This window comes from Bufo bufo, chromosome 5 (genome assembly GCF_905171765.1).
Source record: "Bufo bufo chromosome 5, aBufBuf1.1, whole genome shotgun sequence".
Lineage (NCBI taxonomy): Eukaryota > Metazoa > Chordata > Amphibia > Anura > Bufonidae > Bufo > Bufo bufo.
This window is the reverse complement of record NC_053393.1, coordinates 436,345,970-436,361,712: the sequence shown is the minus strand read 5'-3', so window position 1 is coordinate 436,361,712 and position 15,743 is coordinate 436,345,970. Positions and strand designations below refer to the sequence as shown.

General features: G+C 43.1%; 1 protein-coding gene across 1 annotated transcript in view; it reads left to right on the top strand.

Moving 5' to 3' along the window:
- PARD6G (par-6 family cell polarity regulator gamma) overlaps nucleotides 1-10,234 on the top strand; it is a 102,062-nt gene extending 91,828 nt beyond the window's left edge. The window contains exon 3 of the mRNA XM_040433521.1: nucleotides 7,839-10,234. Coding sequence (XP_040289455.1) covers nucleotides 7,839-8,701 — 863 coding nt within the window. The 3' untranslated portion in view covers nucleotides 8,702-10,234. The remainder of the gene's footprint in view (nucleotides 1-7,838) is intronic.
- Nucleotides 10,235-15,743: the final 5,509 nt, after the last annotated feature.

Genomic DNA, 15,743 nt, shown 5'->3' with positions numbered 1-15,743 from the left:
TGCTTCTAAAGTTCTAAGCCTTCTAACATTCTAAAAAAAATAAAATTTACATTTACAAAATGATGGCAGCATAAAGTAGACATGGGAAATGTAAAAAATTACAACTATTTTATGAGGTCTAATTATGTGTTAAAAGCAAAAGATATAGGCAAAAAAAAGGGAGTGTAAATTATAGAATGGAGTGGGTTAGTAGATTAGACAAATAATAGGAAGGAATAGACTTGGAGAATAGGTCTATGTAAGAAAGAGGGGGGGGGGGGGTGTTAGTAAAGGTATAGACGGATGGGTGAAGAGGAAAAGATAGAAATAGGAAGAGAGGCGCCAGGGGATTTCAAAAATAGAACCGAGAGGAAGGACAAGATCATGAGGCTGCTCACACTAAAGGAGCCGTGACAAATGATGAGGACATGAAAAAAGGAACAGTGGAGCGCCAAATGGTGAATAGTAATATAGAAAAGTGCTACGGTGAATATACAACTTGGCTTCCTTTAATCCACGTGACACCAATTTCAATTAGTGTTTTTATATAGGATTAGGCTAGAGGTGCCACTATCGCAGATTTTCTTAAAAACGTATACAGATAAAAAACTGTGTATAAAGATATTACTAATGTAATATTACACTTTGATCAGGAGCGTACATACGCATATATTTTTACTCGGCGGCGCAAGATAAAGCACAAGACACTTGACGCCAGGACCCCAATGTGCTTCCGGTCACATGGCCATACAGACAAGACGTGCGTTGCCCCCCGGTGGAACGCATAACATTCGCGCCACTGCCTGGAGAATCATTGAGTGTTCCGTATCTGAGGTCTGCTTCCGGTCATGTGACCATAGGAGCTGAGTATGCATTCCAGAAGTGGAACGCATCCCATCTATAATGCAACATTGGTTTTCATTAAAGGGGGCTTTAAAACCGGCACAAATAATAATATAGAGGAACTTTCCATAAAAGCAATAATAATAATAATAATAATAATAATAATAAATAAATATGAGAAAAATACAAAGGCACATCGTTATAAAAAAGTCTCGGGGCTCCCTGTCCCGTAATGAGACATAAACATGACAAATAACATTAAGTGAGAGAATTGTATAAAATTATTAAATACAGTCCTGATCAAAAGTTTAAGACCACTTGAAAAATCGCAAAAAAAATCATATTTAGCATGGCTGGATCTCAACAAGGTTCCAAGTAGAGCTTCAACATGCAACAAGAAGAAATGAGAGTGAGACAAAACATTTTTTAGAAAACATCTCAGATGGGGATCTGCTTGTCATGCCAGTAACGTTGGAAACCATCAGGACCATCAAGGTAAAAAAAATTCTCGTCAGAGAATAAAACTTTCTTCCACCTTTTGAATGTCCCATGTTTGGTGCTCTCTTGCAAAGTCCAAACGAGCAGTTCTGTGGCGTTCAAGGAGACTAGGTCTTTGAAGACGTTTTTTGTTTTTGAAGCCCTTCAGTCTCAGATGCCGTCTGATGGTTATGGGACTGCAGTCAGCACCAGTAAGGGCCTTAATTTGGGTCGAGGATCGTCCAGTGTCTTGACGGACAGCCAATTGGATCCTCCGGCTCAGTGCTGATTACATTTTTTTTGGGTCTTCCACTTGACTTTTTTGTTCCATAACCCTCGGGATCATTTAAGAAATTCCAAATGACTGTCTTACTGCGTCCCACCTCAGCAGCTGTGAGAGACCCTGCTTATGCAGTTCAACAACCCAACCACGTTAAAAAAGGGAGAGTTTTTTTGCCTTTGCCATCACAACGTGTGACTACCTGACAGAAAATGACAATGAATCCACATCTTTGCACAGATTTGGCCTTTTAAAGGCATGTGGTCCTAAAATTTAGATCAGCTGAAAAACAGCCTGTTTCAGTTTAATTGTTATTTTCAATAAATTGAATGCTCAAAATTTTTTTGGTCTCACTCTTATTTCTTCTTGGTGCATGTTGAAGCTCTACTTGGAACCTTGTTAAGATCCAACAATGTAAAATATGATTTTTTGCCATTTTTCAAGTGGTCTTAAACTTTTGATCAGGACTGTACAAAATATTTTTTTTTGCTTTAGAGGAAAAGGGGAGGGGGAAGGGGCCATCGTAAAAGACCCCCCTATCACCATGGGACTTCGGACAAGCCCAAGTGTTGCTCATAGAAATGTCGGTCAAACTGTATATAGACACATTATAGATATATAAACACTAAAAGTCCTATCTCATTTTTGAGAGGGTATATACATATGTGAACGTTGAAAGTTCCGTCATGGAAAAAAATATATACAGTAGGAAGATGAGAGAACCGTCCGGTGTTGAATTTGAAATATGGAATGATCCATTGAATCAAAAAGTATCAATTATGGATAATATAATACAAAGTTTTAAGTACAGAAGGAACCTAGTTCACAACTATGTTGTCATGGTTTAGCCCTCCTTTTGACAGAACGTCGAGATATAATGGGTGACCCCCCTGTTACTCTTGTTCCCATTCGACGGAATTTGAGTCATTTCCTATTAATTTAATAGTGACTGTACTCCAGGGTTTCATTTAAACCAAAGGGGGAGAGTGTATTGAACCGATAAATCCAGTACACTTCTCGTCTGCACAGCTGGGAATATGATTGTGGGATCAGATCTATAGGAGTCCGTTTCAGGCCCGTAAAGTTACCTGCGTGTGCTTCTGAGAAATGTTTAGATACCCTGTGTTTCAGATATTGTCGTTGGATGTTAGAACGGTGGTTATTGAGTCTTTCCCTTAAAGGTTTGTGGTGTTCTGCCAATATACTGTAAACCACAAGGGCACTCCACCATGTAGATAACGTATTTGGAGTTGCAATTCATGTGGTGTTTAAGAGAAATGGATTCTCTGGTATGGGAGACAATTACTAGGTTCAAGTTGTCAGAGATGCTCCGACAGCATAAACAGCGTTTGGACTCACATTTGAAGGATCCTTTATAGTTATCAATTTTTTGGCCTTGATTCTGAATGATTTGAATGTTTTAAAAGCAGAGAAATTGACATTTTTAAAATAGCGAATTTTGGGTACATTTTGTTTTATAAATAAAGGTGAAATATATCGACTCAAATTTACCACTGTCCAATGTGTCACAAGAAGACACTCAGAATGGCTTAGATAAGTCAAAGCTTTGCAAAGTTATTACCACATGAAGTGACCCATGTCAGATTTGCCAAAAATGACAGGAAGGTGAAAACTGGGCCGGGGTAGGAGAGGTTAAGGAGAGCCAGTACCCCCACTAATACAGGAGTCTAGAACACACATCCGTGTGCATCCCGCATCTACCAAACCTACAGTGGCTGATCTGAAATGAAAGCGCTCAATACTATTTGCTTTATAAGACGCACTGCCATTTTTCCCCGGAAAAACTGTGTCTTATGAAGCAGGAAGTACAGTATTTTATACGTATCTTAACAGGATGTGCTTGAATCTCACAGTTAAACCAAGTCTTTAATTATGTCTACCATGAACTGTAGAAATATTAATGGTCTGATGTAAAGCTTTAAACATTACGGGCTTCCCTTGTAAATTGCTTCTGTTAAAGACGCTGCATGTGTGAGGTGCTGATAATTCCCAATGGTCTAAATAATACATTGTTTAAAATGACTATGGGGAGAAGTTGTGTCTAATGTTGACACTGCCCAGCCATTTGTAGTTTAAAGGGATGACACATCTCTATTGGCCTGACTCCTAAGCTGTCTGAAGAGATTTTCCTTTTTCTTTGGTGCTGTTGAGCCTTTGAAGTATATTCCAGAGCTGTCAATTAGAGTTGTTTGGTTCCCTAAGGAAGGTACATAGAGCAGTGTGCGGTTGTGAGACCACGTGTCCCTGTAAGAACCTGACATTCTGTTTATAGAAACGTATCTGGCAATGTAATGGGATTTTGCATCTGGCAGCTTGAAAGGAGCAGCACTTCCCACTGTAGTTTGTTGGTCCAGAACTGTGCACTTACATATTCTATGACCATATGGCTGTTCCTCAACCATCAGCGTGAGATTACATCTTAAATAAACTATATATACTAAGCCCATTATTCACTATTGATTTTTATATTTACAGCATATCTGCAGCACTTTTCAAAGTTTGTACCTTTTCACAACAGTGCCTTTCTCCAATTGTGCTCACAATCTTAAAGGGGTAGTGCAGAGGTTTTATATTGATCGGCGGGGGTCTGACACCCGATCAACTGTTCCTCTTTATTACACTACGTGTCATCTCCCTTACAGCAGCAGCGTATAGTGCAAATACAAGTACTCGCTCCATTCAAGTGAATGGAGCGAGAACTTGTAATCATACTAGATTCCAAGACTACAGGCGGTGTTACGAACAGGAAGTAGTGTTCGAATGGAGCGCCGCCTCCTCTTCAAACGGCTGATCCTGAGAATAGGTCATCAATACAAACGGGCTGCACAACCTCACTGGGCGATTTTCAATTTGTGGGAGAACATACAAGCTCCATGCAGATGTCCTTGATCAAGTGTTTTAAGACGATGGTGCTAAGCACTGAGCCAGCCTGCTGTCCATATATCCGTAGTCATCAAAATGATGATAAAAGGAGGCCAAGATTGGGCAAGTTGAAATCCAACTGCCTGAGCCTTCCCTAACAAATGCCAACAGGGAGAGTTAGCTGGCCTACTACACATTAGGTGGTTGGCTGGTCCGGTTGACATCATTTACATTGATGTCAACCGGACCAGCCAACCACCTAATGTGTAGTAGGCCTCCTAACTCTCCCTGTTGGCAGATGTTAGGGAAGGCTCAGGCAGTTGGACTTCAACTTGCCCAATCTTTTTGTTCTTTAGGGATTTAAGCCCCTGCGTCTAATGTGTTCTGACGGGATAAAATAAAAAAAAAAGGGCCAGAAAGAGTAGAAAAAAAAAAATATTACTCACCCTCTCCGATACCTCATCGCTGCCATTCTGATGTTGCTCGGTCCTCACTGCTTCCTGGTCCCAGCTCAACACGCAGGAAATGGCTTGGAGTGCCTGCTCAACCAATCATTGGCTGCAGCCATGACCTAAAATTTGATAGGTCAAGAGAGTTGACAGGACTTCAATAGGTAGTTAGGCAGTGTAATCCGGGGATGTGGTCTTCTCTGGTAATACAATGTTAGAAAACAAATGAAAAATGTACTCAAAAACTGGTTGACAGTACATGGACCTCCGGTTCTGGGTGGATAGATGTGTGGTTGTATCAAGCAGGACCTCAGATGGGCCCAAGTTGTATCCTTGCTAGTAGACTGTCAATCCTTTATGCAGACAACTGTATTACTGTGTAGTCTAGCAGATGTCTAGATGCAAAAACCTTTGAAGTTGTTCACTTTTATAGTATTTTGTTACCTTACTGTATGTTATGTACTGCTTGCATTGCATAAATTACCTTACTTCCCGATTCCTGTTATGTAGCTTGTTTTTTTGCTCACATCCTCAGATGTAAACAGGGGTTGTGCTTTTCTCAACCTGTTCATATGACATACATAGGATGTCTAGCTTCACCCACCTGTTTAGCAGTGCGCTCTCCCGTTCTTCATGTTACTCGAAGGAAGTGTCCTGCGCATACTTGGTGTCATACAACTCTTTCATCTGTGTTGTCTTACCTTATCATCTGGACTGCGCAGATGCCGATGGAAGCATCCTGTGCATACCTAATGTACTCCTGCTTCGCTTCTTTATATGCAGCTTTTGGTCAAAGCTTCCTAGGGAGTGTGCAGTGAAACATATGCCCTGAAAGCTGCATGTAAAGAAGTGTAGCAGAAGTACATTGGGCATCTGAGGATGGGAGCCACGGATCCGTGCAAACAATTGACCTGCTGTGGATGTTAAAACCTGTGCCACAGGTTCATTTCCACACTTACAAAACACGCATTGTGTATATGAGATTGGGGAAATCTTTCACTTTGCTGGTACTGTATTAGGCCTCATGCACACGACGGTTCGGGTTCGGGTCCGCATCCGAGCCGCAGTTTTTGCGGCCTTGGGTGCGGACCCATCCACTTCAATGGGGCCGCAAAAGATGCGGACAGCACTCAGTGTGCTGTCCATATCCGTTGCTCCGTTCCGAGGCCCCGCAAAAAAAAAATAGCATGTCCTATTCTTGTCCGTTTTGCGGACTGCAAAAAACAGCACAGTTGTGTGCATGAGGCCTAATGCTGTGGATTTTCTGAATGAAAATCCACGCCTAATATGCACACTGTGCATACACCCTAAGGGCTCATTCAGACGGCTGCAATTTTGCGGACCCATTCATTTCAATAGGGCCGCAAAAGATGCAGACTGCATCTTGTCCTGTTGTATGATTTAGGACAGGTTTTGTGTGTACTAATAGGACGGCCATTTTATTTCCCCTGATTGCTGCCCAGACAAAACGGCCCATTATAACTAATGAAAGGTATATGGGAATGTATTTATAATAAATTAATATTTTAGGGTACTTTCACGCTAGCGTTGCCGGAACTGCCTGCCGGATCCTGCAATTTCTATGCAAACGGATACCATTTGTAGACTGATCCGGATGCGGATCCGTCTCACAAATGTATTGCAATACCGGATCCGTCTCTCCGGTTGTCGTCCGGAAAAACAGATCCGGTATTTATCTTTTTCACATTTTTAAAGGTCTGCGCAGACCGCAAAACCGGATCCGTTTTTCCGGAACACTTAGGGCCAGATCCTGCATTAATGCATTTCAATGTAAAATAATATCGGCAAGTGTTCCGAAATCTTAGACTGAGAAAGTACCGCAGCAGTTTCTCTTTCCAAAAACCGTACAGTGACTGAACTGAAGACATCCTGATGCATACCGAACGGATTGCTCTCCATTCAGAATGCATTAGAATAAAACTGATCAGTTTTTCCGGTATTGAGCCCCTAGGATGGAACTCAATACCGGAAAAGAAAACCGCTAGTGTGAAAGTACCCTAAGTATTTTCATTTCCTTAATTCCCGGAGAACCCCTTTAAGCCATAGTCTGTTATATCCTAGTAGTTAAACGTCCTCAATGCATCTTTCATTCCATGACTCCTTTTGATTCCTTGCATTTTATGTGCTGGCATGCCTTTGTGGATTTGCTAATCCATGTTGTGGTCTCTTTGTGCTTGTGACATGACTGAACCTGACAGACGTACTGATAAAATCTCTGCTTGCAGTGACGTTCTAATCTGTTCTGCCAACCTTTCTCAGCTTTGTATTTTCCCTGTCTCTTGCAGTATCTATTTTCTTAACATAAATGTGGTTTATAATAGCATTATGTTTCTCCTGATCATGTGGATATCTTTCCTTGCCACTATAATTCTGTTGGTCGACCTTGGGGGTATTCCCATAATTAAAGGTGTAGTCCGGGTAAAGATCATGATGACCTATCGCCAGCTGATCCGCTGTTTCAGGGAGCCGATAGGATCACCCGAGCGCTTGCAGCTTTCCAAGCACAGCGCCATACATCGTATAGCGGGTGTGCTTAGTATTGCAGCTCAGCCCCATTGACTTGAATGGGGCTGAGGTGCACTATGCCATGTGACTGATGTAGAGTGATGTCACTTGGCCTAGGGAGAAGCTAATGGAGTGCTTAGTCTCTAATAGCTGATCGGCAGGTGGTCTCTGGTATCACTCCCCCACCGATCTGATATTGATGACCTATCCAGAGAATAGGTCATCAATAGCAATTCCCAGATAACCCCTTTAAATTATGACATATTGCTAGGACCACAATGATCCCTAATTGTGTTCCAAATTCTACCTTCAGGCCCTTGGCAGCAGACTAGGTCAATATTGCAGATTTTTATTACAATGTTTTGTTAGTCTTTCTGAACAATTTTCCCATCTTTTTGCAGAAGAAGTCGACTACAGCACCTTTGGGTCTGCAACATTGAACAGAAAGAAGAAGAATGCTTTGGTGGCGTTACGGAATGACAGCCTTCGCCATAAGAAACCTCATATCAACATTAGCATGCCTCACGACTTTAGACCTGTCTCCTCCATCATTGATGTGGACATACTTCCTGAGACACATAGACGTGTGAGATTGTACAGGCATGGATGTGAAAAACCTCTGGGATTCTATATTCGTGATGGAACCAGCGTCAGAGTTACCCCTCATGGATTGGAGAAAGTACCAGGGATATTCATTTCTCGGATGGTTCCCGGTGGATTGGCGGAGAGCACTGGGCTGCTAGCTGTGAATGATGAGGTTCTAGAAGTCAATGGCATTGAGGTAGCTGGAAAGACTCTTGACCAGGTCACAGATATGATGATTGCTAATAGCCACAATCTCATTATTACTGTTAAACCTGCAAACCAAAGAAACAATGTTATCCGTAGTAGCCGGATGTCTGGCAGCTCTGGGCAATCGACAGACAGCACAGCTAGCCACCATAGCCTACCATCTGCTCATCTATTACAGAATTTTAACCCTGATGACATGGAGAGTGACGATGATGCTGATATTGTCATTGAAGGTAGCCTTGAGACACGCAATATTCCCAAATCTCACAGCCTACCCTCCGGCAGCCTTTCCCGAATCAATGGCAGCAGCCTCAGCCACCGATTGGAAAGAGACTTGGCTCTTAACCATTCTGGCCGGGAGAGTAATGGAAGTATTCACAAAATCTTGAGCAGTTTAAAGGCTGACCCAAGGAACAGCTTGGTGATGCCCAAGGGAGGTGTTGAGGAAGATGGCACTGTGATTACACTTTAAACTATATGACTGGTATCATAGTTTGTCAATGAGTTCATTGGCATACAGGGTACATGTCTTAAAGGAGGAATGGCTGTGACGTTGAAGACGAGCAGTTCAATGGTACATTGTTCCCTAAGTATATTTTTGAATCCCATGCTAGTACTGGAAAATGGTTTGCTTGGACGCTGTTTTGTGCCTGTGTGAAGCAACCTTTCTTTTGGCGTCTGTTTCTTCACAGGGTACATTACCAAAGCTTCTCGTTTCATAGTAAATCTACATGAATACAACATTAGCTCATTCTATGTTTAATACATGCAGGGCGGTGTACTGTTAGACAGTAAGTAGAATCAGGTCATAGCATCTGGTTATTAATCATCTAAAACCACTCCGTATTTCTGTGGTACGTTCTTCATGTGGTGGCCTGTAACTGTCCTATATTGACCATGTAACAGAACATGAAAAAAAAAATCAGAGCTGTATATTTTTTAGTCCAGGATGTCTTCAGTCAGGGAGGCAGTGCAAACTGCATCCAGATTACTTGGCTCAACAGCGCCACTTGCTGGTCAAGCGTGGTAAAGTGAGAAGACAAAAACAAATCATGCTTGAGCTGCACTTCATGGAGAAAATGCTCCATGCACCACAAGTGTTCATGCTTTTCTGTGCGTCTGTGAATACTGTTGTCTGCAAATCATGCTCTACTGTTAAGACCATTCCTGAAATAATGGATCGTTGTGCTTCCAATATCTTACAATGTGTTTCATGTACAATAAACACATATACCGTACTGTGGGATTTAAAAAATTCTAAAAAAGAACGGCTAAAATATTTGTCTGAAAAACAGTGTTGAACTCAGATTCCAAGAAATGCGCTTATTAACCATGTTACAATTTAGGAAAAAAAACTCTAATTTTACAATAAAACCTATAAAACTAAACTGGTGCTGTTCACTATAGTAAGCAAGCGGCTATGGTACTGTCATTTTTTTTTGTGTTAAACATCAACTTGTCGTTTACTATACAATACCACTAAATATATAAAAAAAGGTCATTTTAATATTTTCCATTGTTGTGTCATTGTAATATCCCAGAGAATCTGCCTTTAGAAACCTCTATTCTGTGGGTGAACAACAAGGACTAAGTCGGAGATACACACAGTACATTCCAGTTTTTGTTTTGTTTTTTTCTTTAATTTAAGGCTTCAAATCTGAATGGATAGCTACCAGTGTTTTTATACATTTGTATTTTAAAAGATGTTAAATAAAGCCAGAACTCTTTTTATTGTCATGATTTGCGTTTCTATGTACAGAAATCTGCATGTGGTGTCTAAAATAAATGTAAATTATATAATTGTCGGGGTTTACAATGTTACAAATTGAAATGTCTATCTTTTTTGTTTGGAACCAAATGACAATGTGTAACCATCATTCCTGTCAACATACAGTATCTGACAAAAGTGAGTCCACCCCTCGCATTTTTGTAAATAATTTATTCTATTTCTTTCACTGAAGATCTGACACGATGTAAAGTAGTCGGTGTACAGCTTGTATAACTGTGTAAATTTGGTGTTCCCTCAAAATAACACCGCCATTAATGTCTAAACCACTGACAACAAAAGTGAGTACACCCCTAAGTGAAAATGGCCGATTTGTGCCCAAAGTGTCAATATTTTGTGTGTCCAGCACTGCCTTAACTCTCTTGGGCATGGAGTTCACTAGAGCTTCACAGGTTGCCACTGGAATCCTCTTCCACTCCTCCATGACTACATCATGGAGCTGGTGGATGTTGGAGACCTTGCACTGCTCCAACTTCTGTTTGAGGATACCCCACAGATGCTGAATAGGAGTGTGAGAGCTCCCCATTCACACCTGAGACCTTGTAACACAGAAGAGTCCCATAACACCGGGGAAGGAAAATGGCTAATTGGGCACAATTTGGCCATTTTCACTTAGGGCTGTTTCACACGAGCGGATGCCGTGCGTGACATCCGCTCCGTGAATGACAGCCAAGACCCGATGCGGACAGCAGAAGCACGGAGCATTAACATGATTGATAATGCTCCGTGCCTCTCTGTGATCTCTTTAATACGAAATCACAGTGAGATAAAGTGGTCACTGTGATTTCGTAGTAAAGAGATCACAGAGAGGCACGGAGCATTATCAGTCATGTTAATGCTCCGTGCTTCTGCAGTCTGCATCGGGTCTTGGCTGTCATTCACGGAGCGGATGTCACGCACAGCATCTGCTCGTGTGAAACAGCCCTTAGGGGTGTACTCACTTTTGTTGCAGGCGGGTTAAGACATTAATGGCTGTGTCGCGCTATTTTGATGGCACAGGACATTTACACTGTTATACAAGCTGTACACTGACTACTTTACATTGTATCAAAGTGTAATATCTTCAGTGTTGTCCCATGAAAAGACATAATAAAATATTTACAAACATGTGAGGGAGACACTAAGGCTACATTCACACAATTGGGGGAGGAAGACCCCTTTTAATGTGGGCCTTAGTGTGAAACCACCTGTTAGGGTCCTTTCACACGTCCGTATGTGTTTTGCGGATCCGCAAAACACCGGCGATGTGCGTTCCGCATTTTGCGGATCGCACATCGCCGACACTCTCATAGAAAATGCCTTTTCTTGTCCGGAATTGCGGACAAGAATAGGACATTTTTAAATTTTTTTTACGGAAGTGCAGATCCGCAAATGCGAACAGCACATTCCGGCCCCATTAAAAATGAATGGTTCCATAAAATTGCGGAACTGATGCGGACCCATTTTGCGGATGTGTGAGTGGACCCTTAAACTTCCTATACAACTTCAGTAATGGACAGCTCATGACCACCGATACACATAAGCTCAGTTCAGCCAAGTGTATGTGTTGTCAGTGGGAAGAGTGGAGTAAGCCACAGAGACACAGTTGGAGGTGCATTATGTCCCCTGCGAATAAAAGGATTGCCTGTTGAAATTCAACATGCCTGATCCTTATTTCCTGCTCCGTCATCTGTCAGAGGAGAGTCGGGATGCCCCCATACACATTAGCCAGCCACAAAAATGTTACATTTACTTTGTTTAATATACACTTCTTTTTTCAGCTGTTGTATGAAATCTTCTCATACAAGGATCCAGAACATGTAGAATAGCCTTTATTTTGCTACTTTTGAACTCTTCAAATGTCATACTACAGTGACGTTTTCAGAGAGGTTTTGCATGCTACATGGAACAGAACAAGGGCTCACTCACACGACCATATGAATAGTCCTGCATCCGTTCCGCAATTTTGCTGAATGGGTGTGGCCCCATTCGTTTTGTGCTGTCTGCATCCGTAATTCCGTTCCGCAGCCCTGCAAAAAAAAATACAGCATGTCCGATTGTGGATAAGAATAGGCATTTCTATCACAGTGCTGGCCATGTGTGGTCCGCAAAACACTACAGTCGCGTGAATGCACCCTAAGGATGATCTAAAAGTTTGTCATTTCTGACCCTGTGGTACTGGTCGCTAAAAACATGCTTCCATGTGAATAATTATAAATCCATCATTTCAAGTTGTAATAATATTTTGCACCATAGTCATTACAAGTTTCATTGACAGCTTGATAAAATATGTACAGTAATTGTTTCTAAATAAAATAATAAATTTGGGTACAAAAAACCAAAGACATGAGCATGAAGTATTACTGCTTGCAGAGTAAGGTAGAACCAATTGTGGATTTGTTGCATTTTATTGTACACTTAAACTGTTTTCACATCTAAACTACGGAATATTCCATATTATCGGGTGTGAAGATTTACTGGAGTTGGCCTTTCACACATGTAGCTATCACACCGGAGATGTTGGATGCTTTCTCAATACAAAGGAAATGTTTTAGGTCCCTAGTCAAGGGGCAGGAACCTTAGACATGGCCCACTGTGATACTGGAACATTTACTGCTGTTCAAAGGACAAAACCCGGATTTAGTACTCGGGCTCTGGAGAGAAAAGCTAAAGTCCACATATACAGACAGCCCCTCTGGGTATACTCCAGAAAATGTCTGGATTTCACTATAAGTGTGAATGGTGCTTTAGGGTGTTGTGTACAAAACTCTAGAAACTGTTCACATCACGGTATACTTTATACAGGAAAAAAGCTGAAGTAATGTAAAAAATAAATAAAAAGATACATTAGCGAACACAACTTAAAATGCTCTTTGTGAATCAGGTAGGTGTTCTAAGCCAGGGATGCCCAACCTGCAGTCCTCCAGCTGTTGAAAAAGTACAACTCCCAGTATGCCTGTATATCCTACAGCTATTAGGGCATACTGGGAGTTGTAATTTTTCAACAGCTTGATCATCCTTGTTCTAAGGCTACTTTCACACTAGCGTTCGGGTGTCCGCTCGTGCGCTCCGTTTGAAGGGGCTCACGAGCGGTCCCGAACGCATCCGTCTGGCCCCAATGCATTCTCAGTGGAGACGGATCCACTGAGAATGCATCCGCCTGCCAGCGTTCAGCCTCCGCTCCGCTCAGTGAGCGGACACCTGAACGCTGCTTGCAGCGTTCGGGTGTCCGCCTGGCCGTGCGGAGGCGAGCGGATCCGTCCAGACTTACAATGTAAGTCAATGGGGGCGGATCCGCTTGAAGATGACACCATATGGCTCAATCTTCAAGCGGATCCGTTCCCCATTGACTTACAATGTAAAGTCTGAACGGATCCGCTCAGACAACTTTCACACTTTTTTAATGCAGACGCATCCGTTCTGAACGGATGCGAACGTCTGCATTATCGGAGCGGATCCGTCTGATGAAACATCAGACGGATCCGCTCCGAACGCTAGTGTGAAAGTAGCCTAAGCAATTTAACAGCCAATTGAAAGAGGTTGGATGGGACTGAGAAGACTTGCAGCGTTCGGGTGTCCGCCTGGCCGTGCGGAGCCAAACTGATCCGTCCTGACTTACAATGCAAGTCAATGGGGACGGATCCGTTTGACGTTGACACAATATGGTGCAATTGCAAACGGATCCGTCCCCCATTGACTTTCAATGTAAAGTCAGGAGTCCCTATTAATATACCATCGGATCGGAGTTTTCTCCAATCCGATGGTATATTTTAACTTGAAGCGTCTCCATCACCATGGGAACGCCTCTATGTTAGAATATACCATCGGATTTGAGTTAGATCGTGACACTCAGATCCGACAGTATATTCTAACACAGGCGTTCCCATAGTGATGGGGACGCTTCCAGTTAGAATATACTGAGAACTGTGTAATAACTGCTGCCTGGCAGCACCTGATCTCTTACAGGGGGCTGTGATCCGCACAATTAACCCCTCAGGTGCCGCACCCGAGGGGTTAATTGTGCGTATCATAGCCCCCTGTAAGAGATCAGGTGCTGCCAGGCAGCAGGGGCCAGACCCCCCCTCCCTCCCCAGTTTTAAATTCATTTATGGCCAGTGCGGCCCCCCCAGTATTATATTAATTGGTGGCCAGTGCGGCCCCCCTCCCTCCCCAGTATTATATTCATTGGTGGCCAGTGCGGCCCCCCCCCCCCCCCCCCCCTTATTATCTTCATTGGTGGCCAGTGCGGGCCCCCCCTCCCTAGTATTATATTCATTTGTGGCCAGTGCGGCCCCCCTCCCTCCCCAGTATTATATTCATTGGTGGCCAGTGCGGCCCCCCTCCCTCCCCCCTAATTAAAATCACCCCACCATCATTGGTGGCAGCGGAGAGTTCCGATCGGAGTCCCAGTTTAATCGCTGGGACTTTGATCGGTTACCATGGCAGCCAAGACGCTACTGCAGTCCTGGCTGCCATGGTTACTTAGCAATTTTAGAAGCATTATACTTACCTGCGATGTCTGTGACCGGCCGGGCGCTCCTCCTACTGGTAAGTGAAAGGTCTGTGCGGCGCATTGCTTATAGCACAGACCTTTCACTTACCAGTAGGAGGAGCGCCCGGCCGGTCACAGACATCGCAGGTAAGTATAATGCTTCTGATTTTGATTAGGGGGAGGGGAGGCCACACTGGCCACCAATGAATATAATACTGGGGAGGAAGGGGGGGCCGCACTGGCCACCAATGAATATAATACTGGGGAGTCTGCCCCCTCCTGCCTGGCAGCACCTGATCTCTTACAGGGGGCTATGATCCGCACAATTAACCCCTCAGGTGCGGCACCTGAGGGGTTAATTGTGCGGATCACAGCCCCCTGTAAGAGATCGGGTGCTGCCAGGCAGCAGGGGGCAGTCTTGTACACAGTTCTTTTAGTATATTCTAACTTGAAGCGTCCCCATCACTATGGGAACGCCTCTGTGTTAGAATATACTGTCGGATCTTAGTTTTCACGAAGTGAAAAATCGGATCTGAAAAAAACTGTTATGCAGACGGATCCGTTCTGAACGGATGCAAGCGTTTGCATTATAGGAGCGGATCCGTCTGTGCAGACACAAGACGGATCCGCTCCGAACGCAAGTGTGAAAGTAGCCTAAATCCACTTGATCGCGCAACCCGGCTTCTCTTCTGTCTTCATCTTTGCTGTGCACAGGAATAGGACCTGTGATGATGTCACTGCACTCATTATATGGTCCGTCACATGATCCATCACCATGGTAAAAGATCATGTGATGGACCATGTGATGAGCGCAGTGATGTCATTAAAAGGTCCTATATCTCAAAGAAGACAGAAGAAAAGCCGGGCTGCGCGAACAAGTGGATTAAGGAGAGTTAAATTTTTATTTATTTTTAACCCCTCCAGCCCTATTGTACTATGCATTCTGTATTAAGAATGCTATTATTTTCCCTTATAACCATGTTATATGGGAAAATAATACAATCTACAGAACACCTAACCCAAACTTCTGTGAAGAAGTTCGGGTTTGTGTACCAAACATGCCGATTTTTCTCACGCGAGTGCAAAACGCATTACAATGTTTTGCACTCGCGCGAAAAAATTGCACATTTTCCCGCAACGCACCCGCATCTTAGCCGGGCAAAAAAACATGATGCCCGTGTGAAAGAGGCCTAAGGCTACTTTCACACTCTGAGCACATCAATCCGGCAGGCTGTTCCAGCCAAGAACAACCTGCTA